Here is a 22129-nt window from a genome sequence, read left to right on the forward strand (position 1 = left end):
CACCACGCTCAGCCAGTGAGCGGAACCGGTCTCCACATGAGATCCGAACCCTCGACGGGAGTGCCGCTGCACTCCCAAGCAGCGCACTCTCCAGTGCGCCACCGGGCCGGCCCCTCTAGTACCTATTTCTAATACTCATATCTCCAAGTGATCATAGAAGAATATAAATATTATAGAGATGACCAAATTAAGGCATTTTCTCAAATTAAGTTGAAAAGACAATTAAATGAATATTTTGGAACCCACCAGAGCACCCTTTTCTCCAGACTGGCCTTCTTTTCCAGGGTGACCCTATATTTAGCAAAAATATATATTGATAAGATGCAATATTAATGTCAGTTGATAATACTATGAAATTGTTTCTTTTGTTTACAAATTGATTGAGATCTTACTCAATGTTTCAAAAAATATTGAATATATCTGCATCAGTGTACATGCCTTTAAGTAACATTGGAAATTGTGGCATTTTCGCATCAGTATATGCCTTTAGATAACTGTGGCATTTGGAAGTAAACATAATAAACTTATATTTGGTGGATGTAAGTTTCATCAAATACATAATGCATTTGAGAGAGCTTGGAAAAGCACATACAATACATATTGTTCATTAACAATTTGATTCCAGTTTCAATTGGAGTCTTACATAAACACATTTAAATCTTCCTTATATTTTGCATATTGATCAAATGATAATGCATGGACCTTCAAAAGGCAACTAAGGCATGTGGATGGTACATCTGAAAATATAGCAGGATCATAAATAATAATAGTTTTATAATCAAGTTATTGAGATTCAGTAAATAAAAATGTACAGCTATATCACAATTATCCTCCACAACAATTAGAGGCAAGATCAGAAATCTTGTATCCAAGCTCTCAAAAATCTGAGTTAGTAGTTTGAAGAGGAAAAAATGCATAAAAAACAGTTTTTAAAAAATAACAACTATGGAGGTTACATAATTACATTATTTACTATCATATGAAGAAAAATAATATATATCGCTATATTTCCAGAGAAAGAGGAAATCCCTGAAGGTTGAATAGTTTTCATGGGCTGTCTGAGGAGATTTATGAATGGTGAGGAATTTCACAGGGGCTCAGAAACATGTACTTTGAAAAAGAGGAGCAGGTGGAGAAGGACTTTCTATGAAAAGAAATGTGCATAAGGAAAGACATAGCGATAGATAATTTAAAGCATGCTGAGAAAATAGGAGTGGACCTGTTTATGTGGAGCTAATGGTCATGAGGAAGTAGGAAAATAAAGGATTCTGGGGAGGTTCTGGCCTACTGCGGAATGAGTTTATGGAAAGGCAACTGTAAGCTCATTAAAGGTTTTGCAATATGGAAGTGACATGATGAAATGGAGTTTTAGAGAGACCATGTTTAATTACTGACTCAATTTAGTTTTATTACTGACTTCATATAATCATTCCTAAAATACATGTAAAATCTATTTTTAAAAATAATATGTAGAAATTTAATGACCAGGCAGCTGTTACTTACAGGAGGCCCATCAGCGCCAGAAAGTCCAGCAAGCCCTGGTTTTCCTTGTGGTCCCTTATCAAGCAAAGAAAGAGAATATTTCAGTTAAAAACATGAAAATAATACAAAGCTCTGTCTTGTATGTGGGAATATACTACTAATAATATTCTTAACTTGAGTCACTGGCTTCTATTTATAAGTAATAAATATTTAAATAACTTTTTGATGTATTATGTGGAAGAAATGGTATGTAAAGATAAATTAAAACCAAATTTAGCTTGTCAGGCAAGCGTTTAGACTGCTTAGTAGTCCTGAATGTGTTCTTTTTAAATTAACAAGTTAGTTTTTGCATACCACTACAAACTGGAGCTTAGAGAATAAAAAGGAAAACAATATAGGTCAGAAATACATTGATTTATATCATTGAATAAGTAAATATGGAATATATCTATCAATAATATTAATAAGTGCCAGTTCAAATAATTATGCAGTAAAAATTGATGAAACAACAGAAATTATTAAAATATTTTCAGAAATATATGTTAGAGTGTAATAATTTTTCACAGAAAATGGAGAAAAGTAAATCTATTTTCATCTGAAAAGAGCATATCTTAACATGCAACTAACAAATAAGAACAATGAAACTATTCAACAGATCACTCTAAATCCTGTTTAACCACGGAGAGTTTCAAAGCTAATTTAAGTTGACCACTGCTAATTTTGGAACATGGTAAGAATCACCAATGCAAGAAGGAGACCCTCTCTCGAGGGAAAAGTAGGTGCACTGCTGGAAACGTTAACTTTATCAAGCCAAGTCAAGTTATTAGCTAGGATTTAGAAACAACCGAAAGGGTAAGGTTATATTAGAAGCCTAAATGCTGGACAGAGTTTAGGGTTTTTCCATTCTCAGAGAGTATTTAGCATAAGAGCTGTATTCATGTAGACTGATATTACAGTTTTCCAAGAAAGCCTCAATTAAATCATTATGGAACAAAAAACTATTAAAGGTAACCTTTAAATTGAACAATTTGCATTTTATAACTGGAATTAATTACTTTTCATTTAAGTGATTTAAAAATTTCAATTCCCTTCACCAATCTGCAAAGTCATATTAAGTCAAGCAATTTAACATTATATAACAGTTATTACAAAACACTAAGTTTTTAATCACACCATTTTGCTTGTGACTTAAATTATCTTTTGCTCTCAAGACAACAGTCTTATTTCTTCAAAACACAATGTAGTGCTCAAACACAGAACTATTCAATTAATAATTCTTATCAGCAGATGTAATATTTCTATGAAAATGACCATGTGGACAATCTACATGATTTTTTTTGTGTTGCTATATATTTGAGGGTAGACAAGAAATATTAAAACTCTTGCACTGTAAGATGATGTTCTAATCAAATTAAAATCTTATACTATACATGTGTTTTATTTAGGCTATATCAAGGAGGAAAGTACTGATATATGTTACAACATAGATAAACCTCAAAAACATGCTAAATGAAAGATGCCAGGCATAAAGATTACATATTATTTTCATTTATATGGATAAATCCATATATTAAATTAATTCATATATTTTATTTGTATAATATATTCAGAAAAGACAAACCTATAGAGACAGAAATCAGATTAGTTATATTGTCTAGGTTTAGGAGTAGAAAACAGGGACTGCAAATTTGCACAAGGGTTCTTTCTGGAGTGGTATAAATATTCTAAAAATTAGATTGTGACACAATTCTGTAAATTTACTAAAATTCATTGATTTGTACAATTAAAATAAGTCAATTTTTATGACATGTAAATTACACCTCAATAATGCCGTTCAGTTTTTTTAAAAATTGATATGTTCATAGAAATTAACAACAAAAAAATTTTTTAAAAAGGTGTTAGGAAAAGCCAGCTAATGATTGTGCTATAACTACAAAGGACAGGAAATATTACTTAAAGAATCTGGCAAAGAAGATCAGGGAAAAATATGTATCCTTAATTAAAGATTTATTATTGTTTTGCTCCAGACATTGAGTTATTAACAAGAGCAGCATTGCCATTTATACATGAGAAATGGCGGCAAGGACAGCTTCACAATTTTCCCTTAATCAGACCTTGCTACAAACCCTTTGTTGCAAGCAAATCTAATTACATTTTTTAAATAATGAGAAAGAAGAGGAGAACCAAAATAATGAGAAAACATTCACTCATACCATTTTTGAAATTAATATAGCTGAGAATGTCACATTAGGAAGCTATCCAAATGATAACTGTGAAATTTTATCATTCATCGTTTAACGATGTATGAATGAATTCTCTCCACACTGTACTCTCATGGTTTAAAACCATATTAATTCCTTATGTGCTGAGCCATCTAGATATCTTAACAAAATCAGAAGGCAGGCCTTACACTTGCCTAAAGTTGTAAACCTAAGCTTGTTCACATGACATTGCCAGAACAACTGAGTAACTTACTTTTTCACCAGGAGGACCAATTGAACCTTGTGGACCAGGAAGACCCTATTTTAAAAACAATTTATTTCATAGGTCAGGAATCACATCACAAGAATAAACTTTTAAAATAATAAATTATTAGCCCTCTACTGCATCTGAAATGAGTTATAAGAAACTACATATATAACCCCAGCACTCCCTGTAGAATTTTGGAACACTATGAGAAGTTTTACACAAGCTGCTCTTTTTGAAAAAGGACTGTAATGTGATCCTATTCAGAACCCTCTTGCAGGTGTGAGTATTCGTCCTGGCGTTCCGTGAAAGCTGAATGACTCGTTTTTTTCTTGGAAGAAAGAAGCCTCTACAAGTTTGCTCAAGTTAAAAAAAAAAAGAAAAAAGAAAAATAAAGACATATTCCCACTATCACATTTTAAACATTTTTAGCCTCCATAAAAATTTTTGAGGGTGTCAATTTTCTTCTGAAAAGATACCATCTTGCCCCATTATCTCAAAGGAGCTGCAATAGCTTAGACTTACTTGAGGTCCTGGGTTCCCTTGCTGACCTGGTGGTCCAGGCTCCCCTTGGGGACCCTGCCATAAGAAAATATAAAGAGTCTTTAACAGGGCTATTTCGCATAACAGGTTTTTTTTTCTTCTCAATTGGAAAATAGTCCCCAAACAAGGTTTCCCACAAGAGAATCTGGAAAATATTGCAAAATATTAATGCTAGTAGTAGCTAATGTACTTAGCAAAAATATTGTAAGAAATCTTTATTTTTTATTTACCAACAGAAATGTTTTTAGTATTCAGATTGCAGATGAGTTATTTTATGGATATCTGCTACATACCATGTTCCCTTTTGGTCCTGGTGGGCCATCTACACCTGCGATACCCTTCAATGAAGAAAAAAATATAAGTATGATTGTTTATGAGTTTATATGCTAAAACAGAAAATCAAAAAGACTGATCTAATAGCATGACATTCACTAGCCTAAGGTGACTAAAAACCATTTTAGGATTTAATGGAAATAAGGAAAAAAGGCATATTTTCTCCTATCCATGTCCACATTGGGACAATCTAGTAGCATTTTCCACTGGGTGCTGGGGACTTATCATGAAACAATAAGAAAGATAAACTGAAAGAAAGAAAAAAGAAAGAAGTGGGGAGGGAATTATCAGTTAAACAGATAGGCGGCATCAATATTGTTAGAATATAACAAGGCAGTAAACTCTTGGCTGTCTACTGAAAACTTTTCATGGCCTCCCAGCTTTAAAGAGTTTGGAAAAAAGCTTTCCCTAGGTAATTCTGAATGTTACCAGCAATACATACAGGCTGCCCTGGAGGTCCTGGAGTTCCCCTAGGTCCCAGCAAACCTCGTGGACCCTAGGAGAAAAAGAAAAAAAAAAAAAAAAAAAAAAGCAGCTTTAAAGAGTTTGGAAAAAAGCTTTCCCTAGGTAATTCTGAATGTTACCAGCAATACATACAGGCTGCCCTGGAGGTCCTGGAGTTCCCCTAGGTCCCAGCAAACCTCGTGGACCCTAGGAGAAAAAGAAAAAAAAAAAAAAAAAAAAAAAAAAAAGGCATGTCCTCATAAGAAATGCCCTCAAAATGCACCTCTTCTTCTGAAGAAATTCTAATGTAATGTTTAGAGTAAAAATATTTGCACATCTTCTCTTAACACACTGAAAGTGATGTTGTAAATACCATTTTTTTTTTGTAACATAAGTATCTAGTGCCTATACTGATCCAAAAACCAGAATGAATAACAGTGAGACTTTAGCACAGAAACTATGTACCTTTGACTCTATAAATTTTCACATGAATCACTTGGGGAATTTTAAAAATAAGAAATAATATGATACTTTAAATAAGGCCCATTTGTGTCATTTTCTGATTTGAATGACAGTACTGAAACTTATTGAATCTTATTAGTCAGATAGACTGTACAAGCAAAGAGTCCTGATTCTCGTTAATTTACAATTAGGCAAATTCCATCTTGAGAGAGCATTCACTGAAGGAAAGAAACAAGCAACTGGATAACTATATGTAAACCATTTTTTTTGACAGAGTATTTCTTAAAGTATTGCTATTTAAACTTGATTTCTCCTCTTCTTTCTCTTCCTCGTCCACCTGCTCACAAAAATCAGGACAATAATTTACTGTCTCTCCTGTTTTCTTGAACTTATTTGACTTGACAGGCTCTTTAATGTGGCAAATTAAGACTGAAATTAGGAGGGCTGTTTCTAATCTAGTTCTTTTGTTACCTAGCTTTGAGTAAACCTTCCTAGTTCAGTTTCCTCATTAGTAATAATATTTAGTGGAGAAAAAAAATGATATAAACGTTATATCTGATAAATACTCATTCTTTTGTTTCTTCTAGTAATGAGATTCATTTATCATAAATAAATAAGTAATTCTGGAGCAATTGAAAATACATATAAAAAAGAAGGAAAGAAAGAAAACAAAGGAAAGAGGCGCCCAGCCAGAGAAGCTGAAGATCCGGGGAGACCACGCACCTTGCGGTGCCAGCACACGACCCAGCAGGTAGGCCTTGTCACCATCGCCCAACTCCATCTACAGCTCGGCCGAGTGCATGCTGACCAGAGAGGCCAAAGACCCAAAGCAACCATGCACCCGAAACACTAGTGTGCAACTGAGCAGACACTGAGACAGCCATACCAAATTGGCAGCCCCAGCAGCATCCTAGCCAGACAATAGTGTCAAACCAGTGGACCATGAAATCCCCTGCCACAATGACTAAACATCAAAGGAAAAATACCAGAAATACGAAAAATCAAGAAAGTACACCACCTAAGGGTAATAACTCTCAAGATTTAGATTCCATAGAACAAGAAGCCCTTGAAATGTCTGACAAGGAATTTCAAGTGATAATTCTAAGGAAACTAAATGAGATACAAGAAAACTCAGCTAGACAACACGATGAAATGAGGAAAAGTATACAGGACCTGAAAGAAGAAATGTACAAGGAAATCAATGCCCTGAAAAAGAATGTAGCAGAGCTTGCAGAGCTGAAGAATTCAGTCAATGAAATAAAAAATACAACAGAGAGTTTAACCAGCATGCTTGCAGAAGCAGAAGAGAGAACTTCTGACCTTGAAGATGGGCTGTTTGAAATAACACAGTCAGACAAAAAGAAAGGAAAAAAAGAATTAAAAACATTGAAGAAAATCTAATAGAGATATCAGACAACCTTAAGTGCTCAAATAACCAAATCATAGGTATTCTAGAAGGGGAGGAAAAAGGAGATTGCACTGAAAACATATTCAACAAAATAGTGGCAGAAAACTTCCCAGGTATAGGAAAAGACACATATTTTCAGATTCAGGAAGCTCAAAGATCCCCAAATGTATTCACCCCAAAAAGGTCTTCTCCAAGAAGACCTTTGTTATAGTCAAATTGGTAAAACTAAAAGACAAAGAGAGAATCTTAAAAGCTGTAAGAGAGAAGCGTCAAATCACCTATAAGAAAGCCCCAATCAGACTAACATGAGACTTTTCATCACAAACCCTAAAAGCCGGAAAGGAATGGGATGATATATTCAAAATACTATTAGACAGAGATTGCCAGCCAAGAATATTCTACCCCACAAGGCTATCCATCCAAAATGAAGGAAAATAGTATATTTCTCAGACAAACAAAAAGTGCAGGAGTTAATTATCATATGACCACCCTTACAAGAAATTCTCAAGGGAGTACTGGGTTTGGTACCTAAAAAATAACTACCACTGCCATAAGAACTCAAGAAAAATCAAAACCCACTAGTAAAATAAAAATGGTAACAATGAAGAAAAAAAAAGTTTATCTACAACCCAAGGAACCAACAAATACAGAAAACAAATAGTAAATCAGAAAGAAAGGAAAAAAAGGCACTTAAGACATCCAAACAAAAATTAATAAAATGCTAGGAGTAAATTAACACTTTTCAATAACAACTCTTAATGTAAAAGGATTAAATTCCCCAAACAAAAGCCACAGACTGGATGACTGGATTAAAAAGCAGGACCCAACTATATGCTGTCTTCAAGAGACCCACCTCACCTATAAAGAGTCACATAGACTAAGAGTGAAAGGATGGAAAAAGATTTACCATGCAGATAGAAATGAAAAACAAACTGGAGTAGCTATTCTTAAATCTGATAAAATAGGCTTTAAACTAAAAACCATAAAAAGAGATAATGAGGGACACTACATAATGATAAAAGGATTCATCCACCAAGAAGACATAACAATCATAAATATATATGCACCCAACGTTGGAGCAGCCAGATTTATAAAGCAAACTCTATTAGACCTAAAGAAGGAAATAGACATTAATACCATAATATCAGAGGACCTGAACACCCCACTACCCACTACCAATATTGGACAGATCATCTAGGCAAAGAATCAGCAAAGAAACACAAGATCTAAACAATACTCTAGACCAACTGGACTTGGCAGATATCTATAGAACATTCTGTCCAACAACCTCAGAATATTCATTCTTCTCATCAGCACATGGATCATTCTCCAGGATAGATCACATATTAGGACGTAAATCAAGTCTCAACAAATTCAGAAAAATTGGAATTATCCCAATTCTGTTTTCAGACCACAATGGATTAAAATTAGAAATCAATAAGAAATGAAATTCTGGAAACTATACAAACACATAGAGATTAAACAGCATACTACTTAATGACATATGGGTCCAAGAAGAAATCAAACCGGAAAACAAAATATTTATTGAAACTAATAAAAAAAAAATGATACATCATCCCAAAACCTGGAGGATACTGCAAAAGCAGTACTAAGGGGGAAATTTATTGCATTAAATGCTTACTTCAGAAGATTTTTGGGCCGGCCCAGTGGTGCACTGGATAAGTGCGCCGCTTGGAAAGCACGGCGGCGCTCCTGCCCGAGGGTTCGGATCCCACATACAGACCGGTTCCCGCTCACTGGCTGAGCAAGGCGTGGGAGCAACACCGACGGTTGCAATCCCGTTGCCGGTCCCGGGTCTGGTACGGGGGCAACACTGAGGGTTGTGATCCGTTGCCGGACATGGAAAAAGACAAAAGACAAAAAAAAAAAAGTTGTTTTTATGAAAAGATAAATAAAATTGACAAATGATCAGCATGGCTAACTAAAAAAAAAAAAGAGAGAGAGAGAGAAGATCCAAATAACAAAAATTAGAACTTAAAAGGTGATATTACAATTGATACATCTGAAATACAAGGAATCATTCAAGACTACTATAAACAACTATATGCCAACAAATTTGAAAATCTGGAGGAAATGGATAAATTTCTGGGCACACACAAACTACTAAAACTGAGCCAAGAAGATGCAGAAAATCTGAACAGACCAATAACAGTAAAAGAGATTGAAGCTGTTATCAGAAGGCTCCCAACAAAGAAAAGCCCAGGACGAGATGGATTCACAGCAAAATTTTACCAAACATTCAAAGAGTAATTGACACCAATTCTCTATGAACTATTCCAAAAGAATGAAACAGAAGCAATTCTTGCAAACTCATTCTACGAAGCAAACATCACCCTGATTCCAAAACCATTTAATGATACAACTAAAGAAGAAAACTACAGGCCAATATCCTTGATGAATATAGATGCAAAAATCCTCAATAAAATACTAGCTAATAGAATACAGCAACACATACGCAAAATTATACACCATTATCAAGTGGGATTCATCCCAGGGATGCAAGGTTGGTTCAACATACACAAATCAATAAATGTGATACACCATATCAATAAAATCAAACACAAGGACCATATGATCATCTCTATAGATGCTGAAAAAGCATTTGATTAAATTCAACACTCATTCATGATAAAGACTCTCTCTAAGTTAGGTATAGATGGAAAGTAAACATAATCAGAGCCATATATCATAAACCCACTTCCAATATCATCTTGAATGGGGAAAAGCTGAAAGCTTTTCCTTTAAGAACAGGAACTAGAAAAGGATGCCCACTCTCACCACTCCTATGCAACATAGTGTTGGAAGTACTAGACAGAGCAATCAGAGAAGAGAAGGGAATAAAGGGCATCCAGATTGGAAAAGATGAAGTCAAACTATCCCTCCTTGCAGATGACATGATCCTATATATCGAACAGCCTAAAGCTTCTACAAAAAAAAAACTCTTGGAGTTGATAAATGATTTCAGCAAAGTAGCAGGATACAAAATCAACACACAAAAATCAGTAGCATTTCTATTCTCCAATAGTGAACATGCAGAAAGAGAAATCAAGAAAGCTTGCCCATTTACAATAGCCACCAAAAAAATAAAGTACTTAGGAATTGAGTTAACCAGGGATATGAAAAATCTCTATAATGAGGACTACCAACCACTGCTGAGAGAAATTAAAGCGGACACAAAAAGGTGGAAAGATATCCCGTGCTCTAGGATTGGAAGAATCAACATAGTGAAAATGTCCATACTACCCAAAGTGATATACAAATTCAATGCAATCCCTATCAATATTCCAATGACATTTTTCTCGGAAATGGAAATAACTATCCTAACATTTATATAGAATAACAAAAGACCACGCATAGTCAAAGCAATGCTGAGCAAAAAAAATAAATAAAGCTCGAGGCATATCACTACCTGACTTTAAACTATACTACAAAGGTATAATATCTAAAACAGCATGGTACTGGCTTAAAAGCAGACACACTGATCAATGGAATAGAATAGAGAATCCAGAAATCAACCCACACACTTACAGCCATATGATCTTTGACAAAGGCACTGAGCCTATACACTGGGAAAGAGACTGCCTCTTCAGCAAGTGGTGGTGGGATAACTGGATATCAATATGCAGAAGAATGAAACTAGACCCATAACTCTCACTATATACTAAAATCAACTCAAAATGGATTAAAGGATTAAATACACAGGCTGAAACAATAAAACTTCTTAATGAAAACATAGGAGAAACCCTTCAGGAAGTAGAAGTGGGCACAGACTTCATGAATATGACCCCAAAAGCAGGGGCAGCGAAAGGAAAAATAAACAAATGGGATTATATCAAACTAAGAAGCTTCTGCACAGCAAAAGAAACAATTAACAGAGTTAAAAGAGAACCAACAGACTGGGAGAAAATATTTACCAAATATACATCTGACAAAGGATTAATATCCAGACTATACAAAGTTCTGAAACAACTTTACAACAAAAAAACAAGTAACACAATTAAAAAATGGGCAAAAAAGCTAAATAGGCATTTCTCAAAGGAAGATATACGAATGGCCATCAGGCACATGAAAAAATGCTCAACATCACTCAGCCTTCAGGAAATGCAAATCAAAACCACACTGAGATACCATCTCATCCCAGTTAGGATGGCTAAATTCCAAAAGACCATGAATAATAAATGCTGGCGAGGTTGCAAATAAAAAGAAACTCTCATACCTTGTTGGTGGGAATGCAAAATGGTGCAGCCTCTATGGAAAATGGTATGGAGGTTCCTCAAACAATTGCAGATAGACCTACCATTTGACCCAGCTATCCCACTGCTGGGAATGGAAATCATCAAGTCGAAGGGATACCTGTTCTCCAATCCTTCTTTATTTTTTCACATGATAGTTACCTGGTTAGCTTAGGTAAGACTGATATATTTACCTGTGTTTGCCATTGTCTTTATGTGTGTAACAGCAGTCGCTACTCCTCGAAAACAGAAATATTATTATTTAGAAAGAAAGAAAGAGAGTTGCTTACAGCTTCACCTGGAAGACCCCTTGGTCCTATTTCTCCATCTTCTCCCTGTCATTGACAAAATGAATGGGAGGGTAGTGTAGTTAGACAATGTATCATTTCAATATCATTTTGTTCTCTTGTTTTAATTTTAAATATTTCTTAAAGAGAAGAAAATAACTCTTAACATACCCTCATTCCATCATCGCCAGGAGGACCGGGAGGACCTTGGGGACCTCGTTCACCCTAGCAAATAAGTACAAATATGATTAGTGTATGACATAAGCAGAATGTTTACAAGTCTATCAGGTAGCCACACTAAGAAATACAATAGAGAAAACTTAGCTTTATTTGCCCACCTCAGAAAACTGTGCAGAAAAATTATAGTTTTACAAATTTAACCAGCTGTACATATGAGTATGCTAGGAAAAATGTTCCCTCAATTTTCAACATAAAAAGGCTAGAATAAAATAAATACCTAAAATGTTTTTCAGACATTTAATTACTGTAATCTAAAGCATTTAGAACATTATTTTGCTAGGGATGGTTTTTTAAACAAGGATACGATTTGGTGATTATAATTTAAATATTTTCTATTTCTAAATAATTTATATAAAGTCAGCACAACTCAAAAACACAAAAGGAATTTTGAAATTTTTAAAATAATAATATCTCGACATGTTAGGCATACACTAGATATTTGATAGGGTTCTCTTTTCTTTTTCTATTTTTTTCTTCTCCGATATACCTAAAGCTTGTTTTACCTTCATTTTGAACTTCTGGTAAAGAAGATGTGAAGATCCAAAGCTGTTCTTTTTTTTGAGAGAATGTGTCTTCTTAATTTCCCACTAAAAATATCTATTGAATTGCTACTCAGCCTGGTAGTTTACTTAGCCTTAGCAAATCATAAGCTCTTGTATTAGACTGAAAGCTCGTATCATCACAAAGAAATAATATAGTACCAGTAAATCATTATATTAATGACAAACTGCCTACAGATATCTTCTTTTGAGTATGTTTCCACAGGCAAAATGTGCGAGAATTTGAGACAATTATAAAAAATTAGAAGCAAAATTTAATCTCCACAGTTGCTCTTCTATTAATGTGATATTTTCCATATACATGTACATAAAGATCCATCCTTGACTTATGTTTGAATACAAGGAATATTTTAATGTCTAAAAATAATTAAAGAGCTTACATTGATGCCACATGTATAATTTTATCTATATTTTTCAACTATCAATTTGATGTAATAATTTACTAAATGTATTCACAAATATTAAAATTATTTTATTCTTCTTCTGGTTTCCTCAAGTGCATCCATTCTAAAATATTTCATGACCTTCCTATTATCTCTGGATAAAAATGTAATAGATGTATCTTACCCTGTGACCTTTATCACCTGGTAGACCTGGAAGTCCATCAAACCCTCGATCTCCCTGTAAAATCATAATAATCATCATCATCACATTCCCATATAGATGTGTACTGTAATTTAAAGTATCCTTTTATATCTAGAAATTTTATTTTAAAATATAAAATGTTCTGGGTGAGCCAACATACAAGATCTAAATATATAAATATATGAGCTCCTGACCTTGGCCCCAGGTTCTCCTGGCATTCCTCTTCCTCCATCAGCACCTGGACGGCCCTGATGATGTCAAGAACATGATTAAGCAAAAGGGATTCCCACTAGTAGAGAATAAAGAAAACTAAAGAACTGATCATTGCACATGCCCTCAAAATACACAACAAAAATCAGCCATACCCTTTTTCCAGGTTTTCCTGTTGGACCAGGGGGACCTTGGACACCTCGAGGCCCCTATTTCAAAACATCATAATTAAATAATATTATACAATAATATTATATGATCAATAAAGTCAATAACACCAAGAGAGATGGTTTTAGAAACTGATATCCTCTTAGCTTATCTATAATCACTTAAACTTAAGGAAATTATTTCTATGTAAAAGTCCAGATAAAGAGAAAACAAGAGAATCAATTTTTCTAAATGGCTTCTTACAAAAAGATCATATTACTTATAAGTTTATATGTAAACATGTGATGACACTTAAACAAAAGAAATATACTGGGATATTTTAAACTTTAAAAATATCCTTAACTATTCATTTTAGACTCAAAACTTGGAATTTTCCATTTCCCTTGACTGAAGACAATCTTAACCATCCATCCCATTTGTCTTTTCTTTCCAACCCCCTTTCCTTCACCTTCTCTCTTTTTTTTTTTGTGTGTGACCAGTAAGGGGATCGTAACCCTCAGCTTGTTGTCGCCCGCACCGCGCTCAGCCAGTGAGTGCACCAGCCATCCCTATATAGGATCCGAACCCGTGGTCTCGGCGCTGGGGAGCGCCGCACTCTCCCGAGTGAGCCACGGGGCCGGCCCACACCTTCTCTTATTTTTTTGCTTCTCCTACATATTTCTTCTTTCATGGCACTTATCACGTTGGATTGTAATTGCCTTTTCTCATAGTTGAAGCTCTCATTAGATTAATTAACTGCCAAAGTCTTTGATTACATCTATTTTCTTCTGCATTTACTCCTACAAATTAGCACAGTGTCCGGTATTTGTTTCTTCAATCATCTGCAAAACCTGGAGGATGACTTGGCAATTTCTAAAGCAAATTATTGACTGGCACCATACCATTAAAGGTTAAAAATTATCAGTACATGTTATATTATCCTTCTGTTTAGTAGCAGTACAAAATAATGTTCTATCCATATATACCTTATGTAGGGATTAATATATACATGTTTTAAAATAAATTTTCAAAGCTAATTATATGTCAAATGTAGTTTCAGTATAATTATTCTATAGCCCTTTATATTTAACTGACTGTATACACTTTTGAAAGTTAATTTAAATGATATGCATATAACGAGCCTGGTAGAAAAATGAAATCCATGATTGAAATTACAAATAAATTTTTATGATCACTGTAAAATGCTGATTCTAGAAATATAAAATTAGGATTGCCTAGTAATTAGAGGTTAAATAGTATAACTTTTTAAAAAGATAATTGTAGTGAGAGGACTCTACCCTGATCCCCAGTTGGAAGGAAAAGAGCAATAATAACAGAACAAATATTGTTAGTTTTTAATGAAAAGTATCCTTCTTTTGATGTCACATCTCTCTCTTTAGACTTAGGGAGTCAAGGAAAACTGCAAAATCCATGAAAACTACTGCAGTATGTATTTAGATTCATCTAGTTTGTAAATAGGAGAGTTTGAACAAAAAGTTTATGAACTTTGCAAAAGAATGAACTCCCTAGATTTTCATGTAGTGTAATTTCAATATTTTTATGCAATTCCCAGTTAAAATGCAAATGCTTCCCATCCTTTTATGGCAATGTTAACCCAGCATGAAAAAGAAGACTGGGACACCCTGAATCACCCTAATATCTTTACCAATTTTCTTTGGAGTTTTTTTCTCATTTCAAAATAAACTGTTGTGCATACATACAATAGAATACTACTAAGCAACAAAAGGAATGTACTCTTCATCCACTCATCAGCTGTGATAAATCTCAAAAGCATTACGATGTCTCCAAAACACCAGTCTCAAAAGGCTGCATAATGTATAGTTTCATTTATATGGTATTCTTGAAAAGATAAAACTGTAGTGATTAAGAACATATAGGTGGTTTCCAGGTATAAGGGGTGGGGAGATGGTATGATTATAAGAGGTAACACCAAGAAATTGAACTAATCTCTATCCTCATGATTACGGTGTGGTTCCAAACTACATATATGTGTGTGTGTGTTGTAATTTAATTTTCTTATAATATTTAAAAGATGAAATTAATGTAAAAAGAAAAAAATTGGACACTTGAGAGCTCCTGCAGCCCACACTGAATTTATATTTGTTGAATACTTGAGGAATCACTTGCATTTAAAATGAATTCATTTTAAAAATACATCACTTTATGTTTTTCTATTTTCTAGAATAAATATGTTGCATAATGAATGTCTGTATCTATTTACCATCATTAAGAGAAAAATAATACTTTTAATTTGGCACCATGCAAATGCAATCTATTATCTTTCAAAAATTTTCAACTTACATGTTCACAATTTCTCTTAATTTCTTCAGCTCTATGAAGGTTTTGAAGTTAGTGTCTATTAAGTATATTAAACATCCTTTATATGAGAACGTGGTAAATTTACTCTTCATAGAAAACATAGGCACGTGGCAGGACCACTGTAAGTACAACTGCAACTGTTTTGCTCTGCTCTGCTCTGCCCATTTACTGTTCAGAAGGCTTATTCCCCTCAAGCCTATTCCCACCTAGTTCATTATTTTCTTTTAATACTGTTTAAATGAAGTAAGTTATATTGTCAGTCAATTGGCCATTTACAATTTTTTAATTAAAGGGGTAATGTGGGCTTAATGATAACATATATATATAATTTTTTTACTCATAAAACAGATAGCAGATACTTCAATTGCCCTACTAGGTAAAATAAAGTCAAGAATAAAAGAACCATTTTTTTGTTTGTTTTACCTGAGGACCTGGATCACCACTCTCACCTTTGGCCCCAGAAGAACCAGGCCCCCCCTGCAGAGAAAAAGTGAGGATATATCATTTATTTTAGCAGTTCCCTAACCACTTTTCTCCTACTATTTTCATTTGAAAGAACTAAAACCTATTCAAAATATATTTAATTAAGTTAATATGATCTTAGCAGTTAATACAATAAAACTTTCAAGTCCTTTGATTGAAGTATATCTCTTCTCAGCATACTTATTTTATTCCAATATATGAGGTATATTTAAAGGGCTATATAAGGGTACTTTTTAAAATTCATGGAAAAATAGAATTGAAAGATAATACAAATCTTTCCATGAGCTTTTTGAAGCACCCTTTTATTATATACATAACTATATGGTAGCCAACCTCATGAAATTATGTTGAAATTTTCTTTAATGTGTACACCGTCAGAGCATGTATGATGATACACAACTCATTATTTGCCACTACACTGTAGTGTTAATACTACAGCAACACATTTTTACAGAATTAGGTATGCAGTGAATCCACTTATACCAGAGAGGACATGTTACTGCTTTTAAACTCAGGTGTTTCTCAGATGCTGAATTCTATAGTAATAAAATTTCAAGACCAGATGCTATTGCTATCATTATAATTATCCTAAAATGATGTAAAATGAAAGCATTTTTTCCCAGATTTGTTTGTTTTTACCCATGAGAATAAATCTTTATAACAAACACCTCTTACATATTAAAAATAAACACTAGGCCATTCATACCCCCCAAAAGCTTCAGAACGTTAAAGATGAACACGGTGATTATAATTACTTCATTTTGAATAAGTATACATTGGGTGTTTAAGAAGTTTCTAATTTATTTAAGTCAGTACACATTCTATTACATAGTGCATTGTGTCCAAGTACAACAAACATTAACATTATGCTAAGTGTGAAAATGTTAGCTGTCTAGAGCTTCCTGGTGACTATAAAGTAAATAATTAATTATATGACTCCACCAAAATATGGGAAGTCAAGTAATATTTGTAATATTCTAAGAATATTCTAATCTTGAAAATTAGAAGAATGATTTCTTTCAAAATTCTAATTAAGAATTCTGCAACCAAACAAGAGAAAAACTGGTGTTCTACATTAAGTCAGATTATTCATCACTTAATTGAATGCATTATATAACTGTTGACTTATTTTTAATTAATTGACTGAATTATATCCTCTGTATATAAGTACTACCTACTGAATTGATTATAATTAGTTTGCCCAAACGCTTACTCTAAAAATAGTCACACAATAATTGACAATAATAAAATAGGAAAAAAAATTCTTCATTCCCTGCATATTTTATAAAACAGACTTCCATTTGTCTATTAAAACAATTGGATAAAAACAAATGGATAAAATATTTTTTCATTAAAAAATGTACATATTTATGTCAAAGTATTTACATAGACTTTGTTTCATTTTTAAATCTTAATGAAGTACTTTCTTGGACTCTAGGATTAACAGATATTTGAAAGTCTATAATAATTTAATGTTTTGGAACATTATATAATAGAAGAGAAAATGGTGAAAAGATCGATGTGGTTTTATTTCTCTCAATGCCTACCTTGAATTTTTTAGGCAGCTAAAACTCTCCATTGCAAAGAAATAAGTAGATAAAATTAGTTGACCTTGGCTGTTAATTGACACTGAGAATTAATGGACATTGTGAATGTGTACATGGTTGTCAATGTTTTCTCTTTGCCAATGTGTTGTGAAAAAAGGGCTGACCCTTAATGGTAGTTTGGTGAAAACAGAAACTGCTAACGTCACATGCTTCCATTGGGTCTGCTCATCACTGCCCTTACCCGCTACAGGTTCATTTGCTTGTGTTTGTCAAGATGATAAGTAATAAAAATTTTTGAATGATACAGTTTTAGAGATCTTAGGTTGATCTTTGTAAATTAAATAGTACATGACAGTGTTTCCCAAACATGCTTGGCCATAAGAATCAACCTAGTGCATTCATTAAAAATACAGTACACCAGTCCCATTCCTGAATCTACATTATTAGATTTTCAAGTTCAGGGCCCCAGGAAATTTTATTTTTAATAAAATTCCAAAGTAATTCTTCTGCTCCCAAATTTTATAAAACACTAGCTTACTACAACTGATGTTCCTCAATCATGTAAATTTGAGTCACTAACAAGCAATTAAATGTTAATTATATTTCCTCCATTGTTATGTGGCATAGAATATTCTATATTCCTTATTGCATTTTGAAAAGCAGAACAATAAAAATATATGATAAACACTTGATAATATGTTTAGGAATATGTATAATTTAAATTCTGTGAAACATATTATTGGAACTTATGTTCTGTATGAGCTCATATGATTGAATGTGTAGCCCTTCAAAATAAAATGTTGTCAAAATTCAAGACTGAATTAAGGAAATATAAACTTATGGAAAACTATGTAACAAAAATACATAAATAAAACTTTTTGTCATCCTAATATGATCAGTAAAACAGTTTAAATAATTAGAAGACTAAATACTTGATTCAAATTTAAATACAATAGTTTTACTGTAAGTGCCTACTAAGTCCATCACAAATAAGATTTTAACTTTTGGAACAATATATTCTATAAATATCTTTATAAAACTTATTGAAATCATATGAATTTATATAAAAGCAGAGTAGAAACAGCTTTTTATATTTAAAAAAATAAATCCTTAAAATGAAAATTATTCTGTTGATTATAAAATTAATGAGAACTTTGGTTTGAATTTTACAAATTTTTTTTCTTAAGAAAAAACGTGTTTTGAAAAGCACCTTTGTGTTTTTTGTGAATTATTTCCTTGCTCACTTTACATCGGTAAATTTCAAAATGTTTAAATATATTTTAGAAAATCTATTTGAAATATCATAGCTTGTTATCATGCCTGTAAGGAAAAAATAAAACTTCCAAGAGTTTCTAAAAGAGAAAATATTTCTCTAATATCTCAAACTTCTTGTGGAATATGGAGGCAACCTGCAGTTTAAACCAAATAACTTGCATGCCCCTAAGACTGTGTAATAATTTTCATTGTCCTCAAATATATTTTCCTTTTTAAATAAAAATTCCATTTAATGTAAAATTGAGTATCAAGAATTTAATGTAAAATTGCATTTTAGTAACTGAAAATAGGCAAATAAATTACAGTTTGAGGAATTAATAGTTGGATATGTGATTCAATTATATTTTTTATTTGATTTGATGTGAAAACTTCTCCTTAAATAAAAATTCCATTTAATGTAAAATTGAGTATCAAGAATTTAATATAAAATTGCATTTTAGTAACTGAATATAGGCAAATAAATTACAGTTTGAGAAATTAATAGTTGGATATGTGATTCAATTATATTTTTTATTTGATTTGATGTGAAAACTTCTCATTGAAACTTTTCAACAAAATATACTAAAAACTGAATTGAAAGAGAGTTTTAAAATGGAAACAGTAGGAGGCATAAATAGGTATATGTCAACTATTTTTACCAGCCAGACATATAAACAATATCTAGCAGAAGTTGCACAAGTAACTGCTAACTTAGGAATTTTAACATACATTGGTTTTTTGGGTAACCTACCACAGGACCTGGTCTTCCAGTTAGACCCATTGGGCCAGGTGGGCCTCTCAGAGCAATCTAGGAAATAAAATATACCAAGTTCAGAAATGCTGTCCTGGAAGAGCATATTAAAACATAACATTTGTTTGTACAAGGTGCACTTAAGTAACACATTATCAACACAGGTATAATAGCTACATGCTAGAAAGAGTGACAGGTTACTGAAAAAACTGCAAGTTTCTGGTATGACAATAGACTTAAATAAGCAACAGACATTTTAAAAACTGTTTTGATTTATATACAATTTTGTACCATATATTATTATGGTTTAATCAATAATAAAAGTTAAAATAGATTTGATCTATTTATTCCATTGATTCTAAAATTAATGACAACCTTGGTTTGAATCCTACAGAGGTCTTTTCTTAAGAAAACTTATGATTTTTTTCAATTTTAAATTCAATTGTAAATTCGTCTTTTCAATTTTAAATTCTATCATATCTGAAACTCTGGAATAAATCTAGTATCTGATAATGTTCTATGCTGAAGTTTACTTCACAATAACTTTTTCTCTCAAATATGTAGATGCAATTCTCACTGAAAATATTTTTAGAGATGAGCAATTTGAGGAGCTTTAAATAAAATTTTTCCAATTATATTTTAGAAAAATCTATGATAATTAAAGCCAGACAGCACGAAGCAAAACTAGTCAGTAAGTATCATGATACACGTCTCTTAACAAATCTTAGATTTAATGTTATATAGAAAGAAATATTTATTTTGCATAATCATATGCATAGTGAACTGAGTACATGCACTATTGTTACAATGAATATTAGAAATGTGAAATTAGCATATTTGAAAAACTGAAACACATAGAGTGCAAAAGATAAAAATTTGAAAGATATTAAATTAGTATTGTGTGATTTTTTAATATTAGAGAGTTCAGAAGATGAATCCTTAGATTTATCACAACAGATATCAAAAATAACACTGTAGTAGAAATAAATGCGAAATCATATTAGAAAAGTGCACGAGATGAAAACAGTAGAATCTCCAAAGTACCACTACTGACTCACCATGAGAATTTTGACAATATACTTCTTAATCCTTGAGATTAAATATCTGAAAAATTGGAATTATGATGCTTGCTACCTATTTTTCAAGTAGATTAAGAGGACTAAAAAATGAGGAATTCAATGGCCTCATAAAATACTGAAGTTCAAATAATTACCATAAAATTGTTCAAAATAATACAATTTATAAGACAAATTATAGGAATCATAAGAAATTATTTTAAATATCTTTAGATTTGTATTATGTCAAAGTCTAATAAACAAATATTAAAATTTTTCATTATCTTTATATATCGTGTAACCAAATAATGACATCTTTTTAGATTAATAGTCTTATGAAATACATAAACAAATACTGAGAGTAAATTACAGCCTTTGCTTATATTTTCAGATATTTCATACACATATAAATTCATGATGATGAATAAAAAGTTTTTACAGAAATGATTTACATTGGTTAGGAAGTGGGTAACCATATCCATACCAACCATAAATCCTTTATTTCCTTCTTCCTTAAAAAGAAAACCAATACTATAAGTATTACAGTACTTCCAGTTTCTTCCTATTCCATTCTTTTGATTTTCTTATGTATATTTTAACTGCAATAAAGCTAATTTTTCTTAAAAATAAATTTAATCATATGTTTTATAAGTCCACAGACAGTGAGGGCTTTAAACTGACAAAAGATTATAAACTGAAGATGTGTCAATACCGACCAAATTTTGTAAACATATTGTAGATTATTAAGATTAGAGTTTAGAATACATATTTGTATATGAAAGTTCTTTTTCATATACAAGAAGGTCCATGAAAATGTTTTCTGGATTATCTGGGATACATTAAATTATGCAGAAGATTAAAGGAAAAAAAGTTTATTTCAAATTTAATTTTTTTAATTGTGTCCATCAATCATTGATTTATGCCTTAGCAGGGTAAAACTGGACGTGAAAAAAGGGAGTACTAGATATTAATCCATCAACACTCTTTGAAAAAGATAACAGAAATCTGGTGTGTTATGGAGGGAGACTGCCAGAATTATTTATGGCAATACTGCACAGAGACAGTGATTTAACTGTAATATTCAATTAATAAATATCACTACTGGAAAAGTAAATATAATTTTAGCATTTTTTCAACTAAATTTAGTATGCTATTCAGAAGTAAGTATCCTTTTCATAATGATTACATCCTCCATGTGCACACACAAACCCACATACTTGACATAGAATCAGCTTTTGGGAATACATGTTTATCTTTTCTTACCCGAGCCTGCTGAAGA

General features: G+C 32.4%; 1 protein-coding gene across 1 annotated transcript in view; it reads right to left on the minus strand.

Moving 5' to 3' along the window:
* COL11A1 (collagen, type XI, alpha 1) overlaps positions 1-22129 on the minus strand; it is a 154288-nt gene that overhangs the window by 115206 nt on the left and 16953 nt on the right. Inside the window, exons 9-21 of the mRNA XM_008586510.1 lie at positions 19796-19852; positions 16184-16237; positions 13429-13482; positions 13258-13311; positions 13046-13099; positions 11850-11903; positions 11682-11726; positions 5422-5475; positions 4785-4829; positions 4474-4527; positions 3958-4002; positions 1504-1557; positions 247-291 (exon numbers count right to left, since the gene is read on the minus strand). Of these exons, the coding sequence (XP_008584732.1) occupies positions 247-291; positions 1504-1557; positions 3958-4002; positions 4474-4527; positions 4785-4829; positions 5422-5475; positions 11682-11726; positions 11850-11903; positions 13046-13099; positions 13258-13311; positions 13429-13482; positions 16184-16237; positions 19796-19852 (669 nt within the window). The remainder of the gene's footprint in view (positions 1-246; positions 292-1503; positions 1558-3957; positions 4003-4473; positions 4528-4784; positions 4830-5421; positions 5476-11681; positions 11727-11849; positions 11904-13045; positions 13100-13257; positions 13312-13428; positions 13483-16183; positions 16238-19795; positions 19853-22129) is intronic.

Source organism: Galeopterus variegatus, unplaced genomic scaffold, assembly GCF_000696425.1.
Source record: "Galeopterus variegatus unplaced genomic scaffold, G_variegatus-3.0.2 Scaffold4005, whole genome shotgun sequence".
NCBI lineage: Eukaryota > Metazoa > Chordata > Mammalia > Dermoptera > Cynocephalidae > Galeopterus > Galeopterus variegatus.